Source organism: Sarcophilus harrisii, chromosome 3, assembly GCF_902635505.1.
Source record: "Sarcophilus harrisii chromosome 3, mSarHar1.11, whole genome shotgun sequence".
Lineage (NCBI taxonomy): Eukaryota > Metazoa > Chordata > Mammalia > Dasyuromorphia > Dasyuridae > Sarcophilus > Sarcophilus harrisii.
In genome coordinates, this window is record NC_045428.1 from 465,760,240 (window position 1) to 465,781,389 (window position 21,150).

Consider the following 21,150-nt stretch of genomic DNA (forward strand, 5'->3'; position numbering starts at 1 on the left):
GTGGTGTGTGATTGTAATGGAATACTACCATATTATTTTTTTAAAAAATGATGAAAAAGATGCTTTTAGAAAAAGCTGGAAGACTTTCGTGAACTAATACAAAGTAAAGAGAGCAGAACCAGGAGAACATTGTATACAGTATAGTAATATTATACAATTATCAACTGTGAATGACTTAATTATTCTCAGCAATATAACAATCCAAGACAATTCCAAAGGATGTATGATAAAAATGCTATTCAACTCTGAAGAAAGAACTGGTGGAATTTGAATGCACATCAAAGCATACTATTCTTCACTTTAAATGTTTTTATGTTTTTTTTGGGGAAAATCTGTTTTTCCTTTCACAAATGACTAATATGGAACCATGTTTTGAATGATTGCACATGTATAATCTTATATTAAATTGCTTGCTGTCTCAAGGAGGAGAAACAGCAGGGAGAAGGGAAAATATGAAAATGAAAATATTAATAAATTAATCTTTAAAACTATTTTACATGTAATTGTCAAAAAAGTCCAACAGATAACAAAATATTTTGTCAGCTAACATCAAGAAAAACAGTGAGTACCAATTGACTGGGAAATGGCAGAACTTATGCCACTGTGGGAGTGGGAGGAAAGATAGCTAACTGGCACAGTGGAAAGATCACCAGCTCTGGAGCCAAGAGGTAGCAATTTCAAATATAGTTTCACACTAACTAGCTGTGTGACTTTGGGCAAGTCACTTAACCCCAACTGCCTCAAAAAAACAAAAGGAGGTTATGTTATGAAAATGCCATAGAAGAATATTATAAAAGAATAATGAGAAACCTTAGAATTTCAGAGAAATATTTAATCCACTGTAAGATAATTTAATCTTTATACACAATATGAAATTTGGGATGTCTAATGAAAAATTTATGCTTTAGGAAAGGTTCCCATATTAATTAGATCCATAAGTTTTATCCCAAGCAAGGTTTTTCCAGTGTACATACATATACAAGCTTTAGGTGAAAGCCTTCCCCATAAGTACTGCTTTTATAAGGCTTCCTTCCAATGTGAATGTCTAGTGACATTCATCTTCCAGGAAAAGGCAGGTTCTCATTGAATATATTCCAAAGCCTTCTCTCTACTATGAATCTCTGAGATGATCTCTGGCCAAAGGTTTTCCCATAATGTGTCCATATAGGGTTTGTTCCCAAGATGAAGTTTCTGATGTCTAATAAGCTCCACACTACATTTGAATGTCTTTACATGTGCATTACAGAGATGTGATTTCTATATAAGAGGTAACTCTAGTCTGGGTGATTTTCCACATCTATTACATTAATGAAGTATTTCCTCTAGTATGGACTTTCTATTGTTTAGTAAGATGAGAGTGTACCTTAAAAGTTTTCCCATACTCCAGACAGTTAAGAAGTTTCTCTCTAGTGTGGATTCTCTGATGATAAGTAACACTGGAGCTCCTTGTGAAAGTCTTTTCACATTGATTACATTTAAAAGGTTTCTCTCCAGTGTGTATCATCTGATGTTTAAAAAGATATGATGTACACCTGAAAGTCTTTCCACATTGATAACATTCAAAAGGTTTTATTCCACTGTGGATTAGCTGATGTGTATAAAGAGTGGAAAGGCATCGGAAAGCCTTCCCACATTGACTGCATTCATAAGGTTTCTCTCCAGTGCGAATTCTCTGATGTACAAGATGGGAGCTCTTTCTGAAAGTCTTTCCCTCTTGATTACATTCATAAGAATCCTCTCCATTGTGGATTCTCTGATGTTCAAGCAAGACTGGAGGACTGTGTGGGAGTCTTTCACATGGATTACACTCATAAGGTTTCTCTACATTGTGACTTCTCTGATGTTTAAAAAGATGTGATGTGCAGGTAAAAGTCTTTCCACATTGATTACATTCAAAAAGTTTCTCTCCAGTGTGAATTCTCTGATGTCTACAAAGAGTGAAGCGGCATCTGAAGGCCTTTCCACATTGATTACATTCATAAGGTTTCTCTCCTGTATGGATTCTCTGATGAACAACAAGATGGGAGCTACTTCTGAAAGTCTTGCCACATTGATTACATCCATAAGGTTTCTCTCCAGTGTGGATTCTCCGATGTTCAGCAAGACCAGAGTGCTGTGAGAAAGCCTTTCCACAATGATTACATTCATAAGGTTTCTCGCCTGTATGGATTCTCTGATGTACAACAAGATGGGAGCTAATTCTGAAAGTCTTTCCACACTGATTACATTCATAAGGTTTTTCTCCAGTGTGGATTCTCTGATGTTCAGCAAGACTGGAGAGCTGTGTGAAAGTCTTTCCACAATGATAACATTCATAAGGTTTCTCTCCAGTGTGGATTCTTTGATGCACATAAAGACTGGAACGCTGTGTGAAAGTCTTTCCACAATGATTACATTCATGAGGTTTCTCTCCAGTGTGGATTCTCTGATGTGTAGTTAGATGGAAGCTCATTCTGAAAGTCTTTTTACATTGATTACATTCATAACGTTTCTCTCCAGTGTGAGTTCTTTGATGATTAGCATGACCAGCACTGCACTGACTATATTGAGAATAGTCATTCCATGAGAATACTTTCAGCTTTCCAGTTGATTCCTTCACATCAAATCTGGTCTCTGAATCTGAAGAAAGTAAACATACATATATACACACAAATGTTATAAATATATCCTCTTCCTTCCTTTCTCAGAAAATAAACTGAAAGATGGGCAACTAAGTGGGAAAGTATATTAAGTGTTGGCCCTGGAGTTAGGAGTATCTGAGTTCAAATCTGGCTTAGACATTTACTAACTTTGTAAACCTTGAGTAAATCACTTAATCTGTTATTTCTCAATTCCTCATCTGGAAAATGAGCTGGAGAAAGAAATGGCAAGCCACTCCAGTACCTTTACCAAGAAAACCCCAAATGTACCACAGGGAGTCTGAAATGACTCAACAACAACAAAACTGAATGATATTTAATTCCCTCAATCAAAAAGAAGAGCTTTCAAACTTAATTAAATCATATGAAAATGCTATTACTTGGTAACTATAAGGTGATTTAACTAACAAAGAATTCCACAAATAATCCAATCACATTGGGTCTTCACAACACACATGAGATACAGGCAAAGCTGGGATTCTCATTATACTTTATAATTCAGGCAATGAACTCTGAATGGCAAAGTAACCCAACCCAAATCCTAGCAGCTGAGACTAGTACTCAAAGCCAGCAACTGAGTGTGACCTGTCTATTGCATTAGACAGATTTGTTTCCATTCCACTTTCTTCAAAAATACTGTTGATTACAATCTTATTCTATATGTTCAGATTAATCTTTCTACTGTCCTATACTGACCAATTTTGATACAATACCATATTGCCATTTTCTGTGAATTTCACACTAAGCTGAGAAACAGATTTACTCTTTTCAACTGCCCTATAGTAATTTCTAGTTATATTTACCTTTTCTTATAATTTAATCAGATATGTAGATATTATGCCATTTATTACACATATACTAAAATTTTCACATTTTTCATTATCTATCATATCTTTTAACATAACATAATTGCATTGGTGATCCCTTTTAAATTTTTATTATTGTTGCTAACTGAAAATGAGATCTTATCATGAGTACTAACCCTGTTTTTTTTTGTTTTTACCTAAGGCATTTTAGATTCTATTCTGGCTCATACCTTTTTTTAAGATAGCTATTATCTCTTTATTTTAAAATTTTTATCTTTGAATGACACTGTTGCTTTAATTTTAAAAAATCCTTATAATAAACACGATAAAAAACTTATTTCTCATGTGCAAAATTATTTCTCATAATGGATTTTAAAACCATCTTCCATGTGCTTTCAAAAAGTAGATGGCATGCTACATTATTAGTCCTCCAGCAATACTTCCCATTTGCTGGAGGACTAATAATGTAGGGGGGATCAAGGATCCCTTGGGAGTTGGTAATGATAGACCAAAGGATTTGACCTAAAATTTCATGCTACCTTAAGCAGTAAATTACTTAATTTTGTTATAAATACATTTTTTTCCTCTGGGAAAACAAGTATGTGAATATTTAAAGCATAATCAGTCCCTTTCTTCATTGAGTCTCAAACATCATGATTAGGCATACAAAGCATTTGGCATTCATGCAGTGAATGCATCAAACTGATTTCTTCTAAGTGCAACAGATTTCTTCAGTTTCTCAAACTGTCATCAAATTGTTTCCAAATCCTAAGTTTGGACATTCATATACAAATTAATCCCCAATGGAAGGTCATAGGCATGCAAAGACCCTCACTTGCTTTTTGTCACTGCACCAGAGTACTTCCTTCTACAATTATTTTGTAATCATCTTCATTAGTGATGTAATCACCAGATCAAGATGTTACAAATATTTTTGTTCTTGCAGGATACAAGGCAAGGTAAGGTATGTAATCAAGATCCATGACTGTTAGGCATGTGCATTACAAGCCATATTTAAAAAATCATGGATCATCACAAATGTTCTATGTAGACAGTAAACATATTATTTCTTGTTGAAGTGTTAAGGTGTTGGTTTTTTTTTTTTTTTTTTTTTTTACCTTATCTTCTTATATTACTATTCTACTATGAGGATGATTCTCAGATATTTAGCTACTTGGGTCAATTCCTCAGCACTTTTGGTGAAAATGTAACCAATATTCCATGGCAGAAAAAGCCAGTTAAGAAGATCTCTTTAAAAGGTTGTTTTATACATAAACATAATTTTTAAAAAAGAAAACTGAAGCAATACATGCAATTGACTTTCAAGTGCATTTATTAATTGATATACTATTTTGTTATTAGCTAATTAACAAAATACATTAAGTGACTACAGATCTTGTATACTTTAACTCATATTTTATTTGTTGACAGGTTAGGGAACTAGTAACAAAAAATGAATTTCCATCTCTCACCAAGAGAGCTTATAAAATTCTCCTCCCATTTTACATCTCATACCCATATAAAGGATCATTCACTTTATTCTGGTTATAAATAAAAATGTAATTGGTAGCAGATAGAGAGATGGGCCTTAAATCAGAAAGACCTGAGTTCAATTCTGGCTTCACTTAACAGTGTGAGCCTGGGTGAATCCCTTAATTTCTATTTGCCTTAATTTCCTCAAATATAAAATGGGGATAATAGTCACATCCTACCTTTCAGGGTTGTTGAATGAATCAAATGAGCTAATTATTTTTAAAAGCTGTACTCTCCTATCAGTACTTGTAATGCAAGTAACCCAAAAGAAGATATGCTACAATATCTTGTTTTACAACCTCTTCTCAGAAATAGCAGCAATTGCCCCAAATTTTATTGGACCCTGAAACCAGGCACAAGGGCTATTGCCGCAGATCATCCTTCAGCCCCAGCAACAAGGACCTTGACCAATCAACTTTTGTCCCAACATCCTATACCATTCCTCACTCCCTAAAATCTACATAAACTTTATATACAAATGTTCTTTGCTTCTTTAGGTTGGCAATCTCAAGAAATCCTAGTTGGCCCATATACTGTTTCTCAGGCAATCTGTTGTTCCCATTTCTGACATCAATGCTGGCATGTATTTATGGTCATATGGTCATGGTAACTATAATTATTACTGCTATTATATTTTTAAAATAATTCTTAGAGAAAGCCCAACATGAAACTTTAAAAATTATTTCATGCTTTTTATATTTTATGAAATATTTTATGAATTTATAATTTTGTTTAGTTTTAAAAATCAGAAGGATAACACATTTTTATATTTTATAATATTTGAGTCTAATGGAAGCACTAATTTGGAACTATGGGAAGCAAAATTATCAGTAACACTATGCTAAGCACTTAATACATACATCTAAAAGAACATTTCAAATATTACATTAAATGATGAGTAGGGATCACAATACTTTTTAGTTATTTTTCAAAGCAATTCTAAGAACAAAAAATTTTAAAACATAAAACCAGAACTTTTGGTTTTGGTATAATGGTTATTCTTTGGCATTGATCAGTTTTGTTAAAATATGAGCTATTCTCTTGGGTTTTTTGTTCACTATTCTCTTAGTTCAGAGAACTTTTCCCAGGTTTTTTTGAAACTGTTTTTTCTTACGAAACAATAAAGTCCTATTTTATACTTGGTCCACTATTTTCTCAAACATTTGTCAACATACATGGTCATCAACTTTGTTTCAATTTTTTTTTTTTTTTTTTTTTTTTTTGCAACAAGAAACTGCCATCTGTAATTTTTTGTTGGGCCAATGTGCTTTTTCCCTCTTTTTCTGATCTCTTTAGTTTGCAGGTTTACTTGCAGTTATCGCTGAATGAAAGGATATATACAGTTGAATAACTTTGGGAACATAATTCCAAACTGTATTACAAAATAACATCCCTTCATTTTAATCCTGTGAATCTTTGTATCAAGGGTTTTTCTTATACACAAAATGTTGGGTTCTCGTTTTTAATGCATTCTATCATCCTCAGTTTTTATAATCATTTATGAAAATTATCTTTTCTCTATCACATTCTCTTATCATCTTTACTTCTTTTGAAGACTGCAGCTTTTGAAGGAAAAATGTAGGTGGGGGAAGAGAACAAGATCAACACTAGTCTTCTATAGTTAAAACTTCCCACTAGTTTCCAGCTCTTAAGAAGCTCTTCTTTTTTAATCTCTCCTCTTAGAAACATCTTCTAGGATAGAAATTCATTTTCCACCATGAGACAGCTGAATAGCCTGGTGGATAGAGCAATGGGGCAGAAGTCGAGCAACAACTTCAAATTAAGCTCAGAAACTAACTACATGCAAATATTTCAAAAATCACAGTACTTCTTTGCCTCAATTTATCTGTATTATGAAAGAAATAAACAGGACTTACTTCCTAGGATTGTTGTGAGGACCAAATAAGATAATATTGGGAGAGAGAAAAATTTGGAACACAAGATTTTACAAGGGTGAATGTTGAAAATATCTTTGCATGTATTTTGAAAAGTAAAAAGCTATTATTATTTAAAAAAACAATATTTGTAGAACTCTTGGCAGATTAGGCACAATATAATTGTTAAGTATTATTATTGTTATTATCATTTTGATTCTTTCTACCCTGATTATTTTCTCCTTCATAAACCTCTATTCTCTTAGGGTACATACTCTCAGCTGGGCTCTCACTATGGTAAGCCAATCCTTTGACATTATACCACAGAATTTTTTTCAGATCTTTTCATGTCTCCTCAACCTTCCCATACCATTTGCTCCCCTATATGATTTCTAATCAGAACATGCTCTTGTTATTTCACTAAAAAAGGGACATTTACCTAGTACTATCTTATCACCTCCTCATTTCACATATATCATATATGTTCTTTTCCTTTTCTTCCTCAAGCTCAAGTAAGAAGGGATCCTTCCTGCTTGTCAAAGAAAATTCATATATATATATAAATAAATATTTCTACTTCATCCAAACCTCTACCCCAGAATATTCCTTATATGACTCTATTTTTCCCCACTACTTTAGAATCTTTCTCTGTCAACTACATCTTGTTTTAGTTCCTAGGAAACAACAAACATGTCTCCTAGATTCATATAAAAAAAAAAATTCACTTGATTCCTTCCTCCCCATCATATGTTGTCCTATATTGTCCAGCCCTTATATGGCTAAATAACTGGAGATGACCATCTATAACTGTTGTCACTATTTACTTTCCTCTTATTTTCTTCAAAACTCTGCAATCTGGCCCCCAATTTCATTGTTCAACTGAAACATCTCTTTCCAAAGTTACCAGTGATCTCCCAATTCCTAATAAAATCAATGATTTTTTCTTAATCTTTATTCTTCTTACCCTTTTTACAGCTTCTGACAACTGTTAATTAATCACTTTTTCCTGATACTCTCTTCTCTTTCCTCTAAGATTTTGGGGCAATTCTCTTTCCTAGTGTGATTTATAACACATCCAAAGCTAAACTTATCTTTTCCCCAATGCTCCCATCTTCTTGTGTTCCTATTACTATCTAGGGCACAATTCTTCCACTTACCGAGGCTCGTAACCTATGTGCCACTCACTCTTCATTATTTCTCACACATTCCTCTCCCCTACATCTAATCTATTCCTATTGATTGCACCTTTGTAACCTCTCTCAAATACATACCTTTCTCTCCCAACATAGCCCTTTCCTTGGTTCAGTCAGGATTAATAACCTTACACCAAATGCACTGCAAGAACTGAATGGTTGGGACCCATGCTTCAGTTCTTCCCAGTCCACTCAATCCTCCAACCAGCTGTCAAAGTCATCTTCTTAAAGCTCTCGCCTAATCATATCACTCCCTACTCAAAAAACCCCAGAGGCTCCTTGCTGCCAACATAAAAACAGATTCCTCTGTTGGGCCGCTGCAGCACTTTATCATCTGCCCCTCTCTGACCCCTTTTCACCTTACTCCCAACTCCACAGATGTATACTCCAGTGAAGTACAGGGCTTCTTTCTACCCCATTAACAGGACACTCCATTTTCCCACCCTATGAAGCTTTCCCTAGCTGGCCCTTACACTGAGAATGCTCCACCTGATTTATCTGAAATACAAGGTAAAACTCCACTTTTGACAAGATGTCTATTTTTTCTTACCCTAGTGCCTGCCGCCCTTATGCTATGTACTGTGTCCATGCTGTCTTTCTCACTAGTCTGTGAGCTTACTGAGAGCAGGCAATGTCTGTCTTATATTTTTATAACCCTGGTGCTTGGCACAGAGTCTGACACACTGAGCACTTAATAAATACCTAAGGAAGGCCTAACAGCAAGCTTGTATTAGACGGACTTGGCCCTTTTGAAATGGCGGCAGGAGAGTCCCAAGTCCCGAAGTTCTTCCAGGATCACTGATTTATTACTAAAAGAGAACTAAAAATCCATGGAGTCCAACCCCCTCCTTTTATACTTGAGGAAAGCAGGGCACAGAGGTGCAGTGACCTGACCAAGATCTCACTGCTAAAATGAATCCCAAATCAGGTATTCCTTTCCCCAAGTCTAGAGCCTTTCAGAAGCCTCAGGAGATGAACAGCCCACATACACTGGTTTTCACCTCACTCACCTGTACAGGAGCTCCTCAGGCCTTCTTGCTCAAAATGGGAGATCAAATATTCTCTGGGAACTGGAAGCCCTGGGCATGGGGAATAAGTTAGGGATGAGGATAAAGAGAAAATTATAATTTAATCCTCATTAGGAAAAGGGGACTGCAAGCAGAGATTGCAAAATGGTTTCAAGAACTACTCAAAGAGTTTCTGGGGTAGGCATTGCTGGGAATTTTTGGGGGTTCAGGAAGATTCATGCAAATTCCAGGGCCTCCATTTTCTAGAAGTTAGAGACAAGATGGTACAGAGGAGAAAGCATTGGCCTAGAGTCAGGAAGATAGGAGTTCAAATTTGGCAACAGACATTTATTAACTCTGTGCCCAAGGCAAGTAACTTAATTTCTATTTGCCTTAGTTTTTTCAATTATAAAATGGGTATAATAATAGCACCAAAACCAAAAGATTGCTGTGAGAATCAAATGAGATAATATGCATAAAGAAAGCCCTTAGCATAGAATCTGGCTCATAGGAATTGTATATAAATATTTATTCCCTTCCCTTTATTTCTCTGTATCTATACTAGAGTCTGGGGTATATACAAAGGAAAAACAAGGACATACTTACTATACTAGTGCTCTAAGAATAATACCATAAGCAGTGAGCTACAAATTTATCCTTATTATCAAAAAAAAATTTCAAACACAAAAATTTTTCCCAAAGAAGAAGAAAGGTCTTAGGAGAAGGAAGGTTTCTATCATTGCCCATATTCAAGGCAAAGCTACATGAACAATTATTAGAGATTTTGCAAACAAATTCACTTCCAGGTAGAAGTTAAAATACATAATGCCTGAGATTCACTCCAAGTCTGAGATTCAGTACCATTGGTCTGATCCTTGACCTGAAGCTGCTTTGAACCAGGAGGAGACATCTTTAGGAACAACAAAGGAAACTCCCAGTTCTCAATCATACAACACAAAAATCTTTCATAGGAAAACCAAAGCATCAGGAGGACCTTGTCTCTTGGATACAGGAGATCGGCATCAAATCTAAGAACTGCCAAATGCCTGAAATACTGCCCACTAGGGGAATGAAGACACTCCTTTTGATGGCATATTCAGAATTGCCAGAGGAAGTGGTCCTTACCCAGGGAGAGTAAATTCTGAGCATTCTCCAGCATGACATCTTTGTACAGTTCTTTCTTAGCATGGTCCAACAGACCCCACTCCTCTGGGGAGAAATCTACAGCCACATCCTTGAATGTCACCAACTCCTAAAATATCAAAACGCAAAGGATTTAGAGTTGAAAGACACACTTCAGAATTGATCTAGTGCAATACTCACAAATATACAAAAGCAAACTAAAGCAAAAGGACTGTTCCAAAGGTCATACCCTTTGAGTGTTAGAGTCAACACTTGAAACTATTGTCATGAAAAGTCCAATGGAATATTGAAAAAAGCATTTTATATTTTCAGTTGGAAAGCTTAAAAATGTATAACTATGAAGTGTTATTCTATATGGAATTAGAGAAGTTATGTCTTCAGTAAGAGATGAGGATCTCTGAAAGAGAAAAACAAGGTGATATGAAATTTCTATGAAATTTCTTCCACATCAGAACTGTTGAAAAAAAACAAGGTGATTTGAAATTTCTTCCTCATCAAAACTGTCATAAGTGATATAATTCCCTAAAGAATTTGTAAAACACATCAAGCACTGTGCTTTGAAAGACTAAAATATTTCTCATGATCTCTGAAGAGAAAGAGAAAAAAAAATTTATTTAATTTCCTAAAAGTCAGAAATAACATCTTATTTAGAGAATATTCTTAAGAGATATTAATCACAATCTAAAATGAACTGAATAGCATATGAGATTGTTTCCATCCAAGTAAAGAAGAGATATCTATCATTCTATTAAGGCTTGAAAAGGCTTTGCGTATGAGGTGTCAAAGACATAACATGTGATATTTCATTAAGTGGAGTTGGAGCTAATTCATGAGACAGACATTTCCAGGTTCTTTATAAGAAAAAAGATAATCTAAACATACTCATAGAACTCTAGAACACTGACGATCAAGAATCAAGGGAATGAGTTAAGAAGTAGGTTGATGAAAGAAATCATAAGCAGAGCTTGGCTAAATCTGAAAACATCTTGATACTTGAGGAGTCCTCTGTTTTGCCAACCTGTGGTACGCAGAACAATGCACTCGATACTTAATGATCTGCTCTTTCATTTTCTTCCATTTATGTTACAGTGATATGATTTACCTTTTGAAAATCTCTATTTGCAAGAAACTTTTTCATCATTGTATTACACCATCTTCACTTTTTCAAATTTTTGATTTCTTCTTTTTTGTTGTTCAGTCATTTTTCAATGGTGTCCAATTGTCTGTGACTCCATTTAGATTTTTCTGGCAAAAATACTGAAGTTGTTTGTCATTTCCTTCTCTAGCTCTTTTTATAAATGAAGAAACAAAGGCAAAAAGGATTAAGTGATATGTCCAGGGTCATATAGCTAGTAAGTTTCTGAGGCCAGATTCGAATTCAGAAAAGTATCCCTGACTCCACGCCTGACACTCTAGAGTCACTTAGCTGCCCTAATTTCTTTTCTTTAAAAGAAAGTGTTTCTTTAAAACACCTGATTTATGTTATATTTGGAATCTATATTTCATCTTTAACTTCCTTTATTTCCATCAATTGTCTTCTGAATAATTAATGAATTTATTGTTCACTCCCCACTTACTGAGATTCCCAAGAATTTACACTAGGGTCTCCTTACTCACTATTCTTCACTGCCCAGTCATTTATTCATATCATGAGCTCTCTGTAAAGGAAGTCAGTCAATTCTTTATGACAAATGATTCCAAATTGATTCTCTAATAAATCATTCCCAAGAGAAGCCAAACCTCTTTTCTCCCCAATCTTTTCCCATACATCATTCACTATCCTGACACAGGTCTATGAATTCCAAAATTCCATTTAAGAAGAAAGCTAATCTCAGACATCTCTTTATTTCTAACCTGCCTCAACTACTTTAAGACTTTCTCAGACTGACTTCTATACCCTACCCTTCAATTGGATATCTTCTTTCCTCTCCCATTTTCTACTTCTGTCACTCCTCTATTCAATAATCTCCAGTGGCTCTCTACTACCTCTAAGATTAAATACTTTTGCACACTTTTTTTGCATTCAGTCTTTCATGACCGGGCAACACTTAAGTTTTGCACCTTACTTCCTGTCATCTACAGTTTGATCTGAAGACACTGGCTTCCTTGCTATTCCAATAAGAACTCATTCTATCTTCTGCTCCAAATAATTTCTCAGGCTGTTTTTCACAGCCAAAATACTCGCCCTCCTCATTTCTGCCTTCTAATTCCCTTCAAGGTCCCAACTAAAATTTCTCTTTCTACAGAAGGCCTTTACCAACTATTCTTCATTCTTTGCCTTTCTTCCTTTAATTATATCCTATTTATCCTTTTTTTAACTTGTTTGCTTATTATTTGTTTACTTATTGTTTCTCTCCATTTTTTTGTGAGCTCTTTGAGAGCAAACTGTCGTTTACTATTTTTTTTTTTTTTTTGGATCTCTAGCACTAATGGTAGTGCCTGGCACTTAGTAAGTACTTAATAAATGTTTATTGAATGACTAAATATTCCCATTCTCTTTAGATAAAAACCCTTACATGTAATCTCCTAATAGTTTCTTTCCTACAGGCCCCCAAAGAAGAGAATCTTGTCTTTGCCAAGGCCAGTCAGTCCTTTATGTGGTCATTTGATCCCACTCTGTACTAACTTCTCCAACAGTTTGCATACCCTCAATCATTTCCTCACTTCTCAAATTTTTAACCTTTCAAATTGGTTTTTACCTTCACTTTCCTGAAACTGCTCTCTCTAAAGTTACTGATAAATTATTAGTTGTTCTATATGATGGCCTTTTCTCTGCATTGGACACTATGAGTGTAATAAACATATTTTTCTGATTTCTGTTGTCTTGATGACATTGGTGTCATCACCTTGGTGGAAAGGATAAAACAATTCACCAAAACCATCTAAGAAAGAAGCACCAGTTTGTCTTCCAAGCAAAGAGAATGAAGCCTACAATAGATGTAGGACGGTAATGGTGGGAAAGCTCTAGTATGAGTTCTCTTTACTCTCTCTTCTTGTCTTTCCTTCTCCTCATTTCTCCTTATTTTTCTTTCAACAGCAGAGGAACAAATAACAAATAGACTGGTCTTCAAAAGAAATTCATTTTTCAAAAGGTATAATAATCAACAAGGAGAAATTGTATTCTGAATAAAATTGTCACTAAAAAAAAAAAAAAAAAAAAAAAGAACTTGATGCTGTTTAGGAAATGATGGGATCGCCCCTGAAGGAAAGGAATCCTTCTTAGAATGTGGATCAGAGTGGGGGTGAGGGGGAACTCTGGGGATAGACTGATGAGTACTACAGATCTAGGAAAAAGTCTCCTATATTACAGGAGAACTAAATCCAAAAGCAACAAATGACATTAAAATCGCTAACCTGAAGATACAAAGCAAGTAATTTCAATAATAAGATAAAACTCTTGTCCCAAGAGTCACAAGGAGCTCACCACCAAACTTAGTTTACAAAAAAAAAAGTATAGATGGGACAGCTAGATGGTGCAATGGATAAAGCATCACCTCTGGAATTCCGGAAGACCTGAGCTCAAATCTGACCGTAGAAGCTTAACACTTCCTAGCTGTGTGATCCTGAGCAAGTCACTTAACTCGAATTGCCTCACCAAAAAAAAAAGTATATATGATGGAAGAAAGAACAGAAATAAGAATGAAACTATCCAGTAAATTTAATGTCAGAAATTCTATAACTCCCAGGGATCTGAGAATGGTGAGAATCTGAGAATTACAAAAATGGGCTACTTGGGTTTTAAAACAAACATATTAGGACAAGAAGACTGAATTGATACTGTATCATTTTGTTATTGTTCGTATTTTCAAGTAATTGATGTTGTCCTTTAACTGCTCGAGTCATGTTTCTTTGTCTCTTAACTCAGATCACAGATTCAACTGATTAGTTGAAAAACTAGCTCTCTTGCTAATCACTAAATTATTCTTGCTTCAAGAAAAAACTGACCTTAGGAGAAGCAGGAAATCTAACATCTTTATATTACTAAGCTATTCTTCAAGGATTTCTGGACTGCTGTCCAAAAAGGTCTAATTTATTATCTTTAAATCTTGCACCCACACTCAAATAATGAGCACTTTTTAGTCTCAGGAAAGAAGTGGGGGAAAAGATCTTTGTTAGCACCCATTCCCAAACTTTCAACCATTCATCTTATCCCCAATCCCATGATGTCATCTACCCTATTCTAGTCTTTGTTCTATACTCCCTAAAACCTATACAAAGGAAGGTGTCCAGCTGCTCAGTGTCTTTGGTATAAATGTAAACAAGTTATTGGCTGCCATATTGACAAGCAGCATATCACTGCTAATAAATCTTATCTTGCTTGAAAAATATCCTCTTTCAGCCTTTGTCAAATTTCATTCCCAACTGAGAAAATACAAGCACATGGTACTCACTTATTTGAAGAGATAAACATATGGAGGACTTAGACCTATTGTTTGGAACCCAAAGAGAATAATTAGGAATAACATATGAATGTTACAAAGAGGTCAATTTAAACACAGTTTAAAAAAAAAAAAAAACTACACTAAACTGAACCAAACCAAAACTAAACACTCCTAATAATGAGAGCTGTCCCAAGATGGAGTAAGATGCTTGAAGAGGAGGTAGTGAAGAGCTCTCCCATCCCTGAAAGTCTTCAGTAGAGGTTAGATGACCATTTTTTATTCTTACTGGAGATTCATTTTGTTTATGAGTAGGACTAGATATTACCAAAGTCCCTTTCAACGTTCCAACCATGTGCCATAAACAGCCTCAAAGAACAAATCATCCAGTAAGTATCAGAACGAGAGAACAATGATTCCAACCATAAAGTCAGTAACGTAAGTTAAGCACTTATGATAAGATTATGTTAGCTCAGGATTCAAAGGCAAAAGGGCAATGATCCCAAGGGAAGAGATGATAGATAAGGAAAATAATTACCTGTAATATTTCTATGTCACTTCCTTTGACAGTGACACAGCCATTACTCTGGGGCAGGTCTTCATAACCGCATACCTGGATTATTACAAAACCTTCTTGATGGGACTAATAGCTACTAATTCTTTTCGCACTCCAGTTCATCCTCCATCAGCCACTACAGTGATTTTCCTAAGCTGCAAATCTGAGTATTTCAACACTCCACTCAATAAACTCCAGTGGTTCCCTATTACCTCCAGAATCAAATACAAAATGAGGTTTGATATTCAAAATCCTTTAAAATCTATTCCCCTCTTATGTTTCTAGTCTTCTTATACCTTATTGCATGACACAGACTCTGCTTTTTAGTGATACTAACTTTTTGGATATTTCATTAACAAAACACTCCATCTCTTTTGGCATTTTTTTTCTGGCTGTACTTGATATCTGGAATGCTCTCCCTTCCCAGCTCAGACTATTGACCTGCCTGGCTTCCCTGAAGTCTAAACAAAAACCTCATCCCCTTCGGGAAGTTTTTCCCAATTACTCTTAATTCTAGTGCTTTTTCTCTGTTAATTATTTCCTCTTTATCTTATACATGGTTTGGTTTTATATATGTTTACATATTGATTTTCCCATTAAATTATAAGCCCCTCAAAAAACTTGGACTATCTTTTGCATCTTTTTGTACCCCTAAGGTTTAGTACAATACTGGCACAAAATATGCCTTTAATAAGTGTTATTGACTGATTTAGTTTCACAATAACTTAGAAAGGTGGTATTGTTATCTTCCTAATTCTTTAAGATAAGAAAACTGAGCTAGGCAAGTTAAGTGGATTGGCTACTGTCACACAGTGTGTAAGCATTTGGGGCAGCATTTGAACTTAGTTCTTCTTGATTTCAGACCCAGCTCTTTATTCACTGGGTCACCTAAATGCCTACAGGACACATAAAAAATAGACAGAAAGTAATCAGTCTGACAGGGGAAAGAACTAGCTGCTTGGGGAGCAGAAAATCTTCTTTAAAAGGTCTTGATTGGAAACTTGAAAGATGCCAAAGATTTTTTAGTTTTTAAATTTAGTCTAAGCTTAATAAAGATCTAGAAATGGGATAACATTTCTGTAAGCAAAATATAAGAGAAACAGGATTGATCATAGGTGAAATCATGAATTGTTATTATGTTTAGATGCTTTTTAAAAAATGCACGATAATTTCAATACATATTCTTCCCAAAGTTCATTTGAGAAGAGAAAGATGAAAAAATATACAAATATACATGTGTGTCACATCTGTGAATAAGAAAGACACATATCCATCTTCTACTGATGGTGTGGGTCACATAATATATCAGCCTGGCTGCATCCTCTACTGCCTTATTCTGGCTATCATGAGCAAGAGCCCTGACAATTCTTGCAAAAGAATCAAATGAGAAATTATTTATAATGTTCCTAGAAAATAGTTGGTGCATATCCCAATCTCCTCTTCACTTTTTTTTTTAACACCTTACTGCTTCTTCCACCTCCTCCCTCACCCAAGAACACTAGCCTCGTGGATGATCTCTGACAAATTCCTTCCATGGGCTTGACTCTGTGCCTTTCCATTAGCTGTCCCTCATACTTGGAATGTTCTCTACCTGGGCCTCCTGACTTCTTTTAAGTCACAGCTAAAATTTCACCTTCTGAAAAAGAGTTTTTTCCCTTGTTCCTAAAACTGTCAAAACCTTCCCTCAAAGAACACCACCTTTCCAAGTTGTACAAAGCTTGTTTGGGCATTTTGTCTTCCCCATTAAGCTTCAATAAGGCAGGAAGGAATTTTTCCTTCCATTGTATTTCCAGTAGTTAGCAGTGACCTCTCATTGGCTAGACCTAAGAAAAGGTAAAACGGAGAGATTCAAAGAGACCTGAGAAGACTTGTGTGATCTGAGGCTGAAGGAAATGAATAGTACCAGAACAATCTCTACTGTGAAGACATCACTGCAAAAGACAAAAGCAGGGGAAGGCTCCAGAGCTCTACTTGTTCATATAAGACTCTAGTGGGAAGGGGTTTCCTTGACTTTCCATTGCTAAAAGGGAAAGTTTCACCAAAAGAACAAAGGGGAGAGGAATTCTATATAGAGGAGAGGAAGAACTAGGTATGCATAAAGAAAGCAACGACATCATTTATACAGAATACAGTCTAAAGAGCCAAGCGGTTTTCTTTGTCAGTCAATTTAATGAGAGGGAACTTAAAAAACAAACATTGGTAGGCTGCAATTTAGAAGGTGAAAGGAGAATAAATGCTCAAAATGCTATGAATCAGTTCAAAATACTGATAAAGAAAGCAGGGCAGTATTGTTACTAATGCACTCAATTTCACAGGTAAGAGAAACTTCCATCTTCAAAGACAATCCTCTCTGATTATGAAAATGGTCTCTGGCTGAAGTTGGTCAAGTTGGTAGATAGAAAACACTTACCTGGGGTGGGGGTCTGTGGTTCCCAGGGGCCATTCCCTCTGGCTCTGGGCTCCCTGCTTGGGCCAGGTTTTGGTCCTCTGCAGAGTGAGAGCTGGAGAGGGAGAAGGATCCCAGAAAGTGAAACTTCCTTCCTTTCTCTTCCTAGGCAGGAGGCTGTCCAACAGGGATTTGTGGAGGGAGAGATTCCACAGGAGTTATAAAGTCCCTGGGTTTGCCCTCAGAGGAGAGACTCCAACCTAGGTTAAAAGGGAGGCAGCAGGCAGGGTCAGGGTTGGAAATGAGATGGTGTCACCCTCTCTTACTCTTTCTTCTACCCAACTCCATACCTCCATTTTCCTACTGAGACCCAAAAGACAGAAGGGGCTTGGGATCTGGGATGGCAAGAGACTAGTTAGAGCCTCAATGGTCCCTGAGTCAGAACTTTCCCTTCAACTGGAACTCTGTTGCAAGAGGGGGGGCGGGGGGGTGAAGAGAAAGAAGGGAAGAGAGAGAGAAGTAGAGGGAGAGGGAAAGGGAATATCTGGGCTACATACTGACTTCTTGAGGAGGAAGGATAGTTTGCTTAGGTTAAGAATGGAGAGGGTTCTGGGATAGAGCCACAGAAAATGAGCAGGGGGACTCTGAGTCAGGGAAATAAAATCCAGTCTGGGATTCATCCCCCTGGCAGGGGGCTCTGAAGACTCCGAAAGAAGTGAGATAGAAATGCAGGAGCTTTGGTGCCTGGGTCCAACATGAGTGCTAGGGGCAAGGAGGCAGTACTGCTGGATGCTTTTCATGAGATTCTAATTGTTGCCTCCAGCCAGCTTGAACTTTTCCTATAATCCTATAATCAACAAGCAGATCAGCATATACTATAACCACATCAGGTGCTATAAACATAAGACAGAAATCATCCAATAAAAGTAGCACAGAATGTGGTGTACCACAAAGGGCAGAAAGGACTTTTCCCAATGTGGCACCTTCAAACTTCCTTTGTTTTGCGGTCCTTGGGTGAACTTATGTTACTTATACTATTGTTGGGATTCTAATTGTTGTCCCCAGCCTCAAACCCCCACAGAATCACTACAACAATGAGCAAGACAGCCAGCCCTGGTATAGACATACCAGAGAAATCAGCTAATAAGAAAGGAGTACCAACAGGATGCAGAACATCCCAAACCATCAACAAATCTTTCTCTTGACATGGCACCTGTGACTTCCCCTTTTTTGTCATCCTTGGGTGAACTTATGCTAGTTATAATATCATTATTATATTATAATATCATTATTATATTATATTATTATATTATATTACAATCATTATATATCATATATATATTATAATATCATTATATTATATTATTATATTATAATCATTATATATTATATTATATATATTATATTATAATATCATTATTATCCCTTAAAAAATGAGTTTTCTGTATGCATTCTGGGTAACCATATACACAGTTTCACCAAGATTTTAGGACCTCTTCACGTTAATAAACTCGTCCTGCAACCCCCAAACTTAAACATCTTGTGATGTGATCAGTACCATGTACTCTATAAGAATCCTTGTCTAGTTCTTCTATGTTGCTAACTCTTTCCTAGAGGCTAGCCCCCTGATTGCATAAATCTTAATGCCTTGATTTGGAGCCAGCCTGAGTCCTGAATTCTTTCAGAACACACCCTCCATCACTTGCCTAGATCCCAACACTTACAGGGTGTTTTTAAAAAATCTATCCTGTTCTCCTTCTCGGAGCACTTCCTTCCTCCCCTTCTAGTCAGGAAATTTTAGCAGGAAATAAAGACTGAAAAGAGTAAGTTGGGAAGGCAGCTCCCACTGTCTCAAAGATCAAAACGGCCTGAGCTACACGTTATGTCATATATTAACCAAAATTCACAACCTGTCACTACGTACTGAATGATCAGAAGCCAACTAAGATGCGCTGGGATATGTCTATTCCAGCTCCATCCGGACCTGCCCAAGTCTGGAGCAGCAGGACCTCAAGAGGGGCTCATAACTTTGGGGGGCTTTGGGTATTTCCAGGAAGTGCCTCCGAGGTGGCGGAGAGAGTTGTTTTCTCCTCAAAGAACTTAATAAAAAGGAGACTTCAAATTCCCCCTGCCCCCACCGCAGAGTCCCTAAGCCTTGTGACAAGAGGGATGCTTTCTTTCTGCCCCTCCCCCTCCCATTCCTTCCCGTCCCCGTCCCATCCCCCCAGCTGGAGCCGGGCCCTGTGCCTCCCTCCCCCCCTCCCCGCTATTCCGTGCCAGTCTCCCTCTCTAGTAAAACGTTATTGTCGTTGTCAATCACAGAATCTCCGGTGAGTGCCCCGAAGCACCAGGTGCGCCCTGCCCCCCTTTCTTCCTTTCATAAATTACTTATCCATTCACTTGGTGCTGTGAGCAGGATGCTCCCTGGGAAACAGCCTGGTCCCGTTAATGAGCCAAGCAGGTCAAACTCTTAAGAATTGTCATAGAGAGATGTAGATAACCCAGGACCGCCGCCATTGCTCCCGACTTCCTATTTCCCAGAGGCCTCTGGGCCGCCCGCTATCCCCGGACTGGGGCGCTCCAGCCCTTCCCCCCTGCTGTGTGGGCCGCCCCTGAGCCTCCCCTTCCCCCTCCCCAGCCTGAGCCCTTCCCCCACCTCAACGCCGCTGACCTGCTCCGCCCCTTCCACGAGGCTCGGGCTGCACCCTCCGCCCCTCCCTGCCTCCATGGAAGAAAGCGGTCGAAGAGGGGGCCTTATTTATGCGAGTCTTGTTTCTGGGGAATGAAAAGAAGTTAGGGCGATCCCTGTTCCCTGAGTTCCAGCTTCTTATTCTTATACGCTTTGAGGACGGAATAATATTTTCTCCCCCTCCTGAATGTTCTTGGAAAAGACCCTCGTTGGGCGTGGCCAGGTGCCCAGGGGCTTCAGAAACCGGGGAGTAGTATCCCTTTGTGTTTATTTGGGGAGGGAATTGTTTTGGATTTTTCATTTTTTATTCTGAACTTTAAAATACATTTCCATTGCACGGAATAGGGGGGAAAAAAGATTGCACGTGAAACTGCAAATCTGTTATATAATATAACTTGCTGTTTAAGGTTATCTTGTAACTTCTTTCCATACTAGCCTAGAGATGGCTACTATTAGACACAAATACGTATATAGATATAAATTTAGATGTATTATGTGTATGTAAAAGCACTATACAACTATTTATCAATTCTTTAGCACTTTCTTAGGTGCTTTATAGTTGAGTCAAATAATAGTCAAAACGAATGGCTCAAAGTCGCTTCTTAAAACAATTGCCCTTATAATGTACCGTGTCTTAGTTCTGCTTATTTCACTAATTATTTTGTGTCTTAGTTCTGCTTATTTCACTAATTATTTTGTGTCTTAGTTCTGCTTATTTCACTAATTATTTTGTGCAAGTCTATCCATTTTTCCCCCTAAATATCAATGAATTCATCATTTCTTAAGCCTAAGTGAGTGTGCCATTGCAGGGAAAAGAGCCCTCGGAAGAAGAAAAAGCCTCACCATGCCCGGTTGGTGGAGGACTCCCTAGCCACACCCTCTTCCTGTTTCTGTTTGTAGCCCCGCCCCTCAAGCGCCTACGTGTTTCTAGCCACGCCCTCTGCT

At 37.0% G+C, this 21,150-nt stretch overlaps 1 protein-coding gene across 6 annotated transcripts; it reads right to left on the minus strand.

Moving 5' to 3' along the window:
* Window positions 1-491: 491 nt before the first annotated feature.
* LOC100926906 (zinc finger protein 420) lies at window positions 492-20,088 on the minus strand. Of its 6 annotated transcripts, none has more exons than XM_031960975.1 (5): window positions 19,917-20,086; window positions 17,541-17,776; window positions 10,178-10,304; window positions 9,056-9,124; window positions 492-2,619 (listed from the first exon to the last, which is right to left on the minus strand). In XM_031960975.1, exons 2-5 carry the CDS (start codon window positions 17,571-17,573, stop codon window positions 1,337-1,339), a joined length of 1,512 nt encoding a protein of 503 aa, XP_031816835.1. In that variant the 5' UTR covers window positions 17,574-17,776; window positions 19,917-20,086; the 3' UTR covers window positions 492-1,336. The 6 variants fall into 6 exon arrangements, with proteins under 6 accessions (XP_031816835.1, XP_031816834.1, XP_031816836.1 ...); XM_031960974.1 differs by having other exon boundaries at window positions 19,905-20,086; XM_031960976.1 differs by lacking the exon at window positions 19,917-20,086 and adding an exon at window positions 19,441-19,716.
* Between the last annotated feature and the right edge of the window lie 1,062 nt (window positions 20,089-21,150).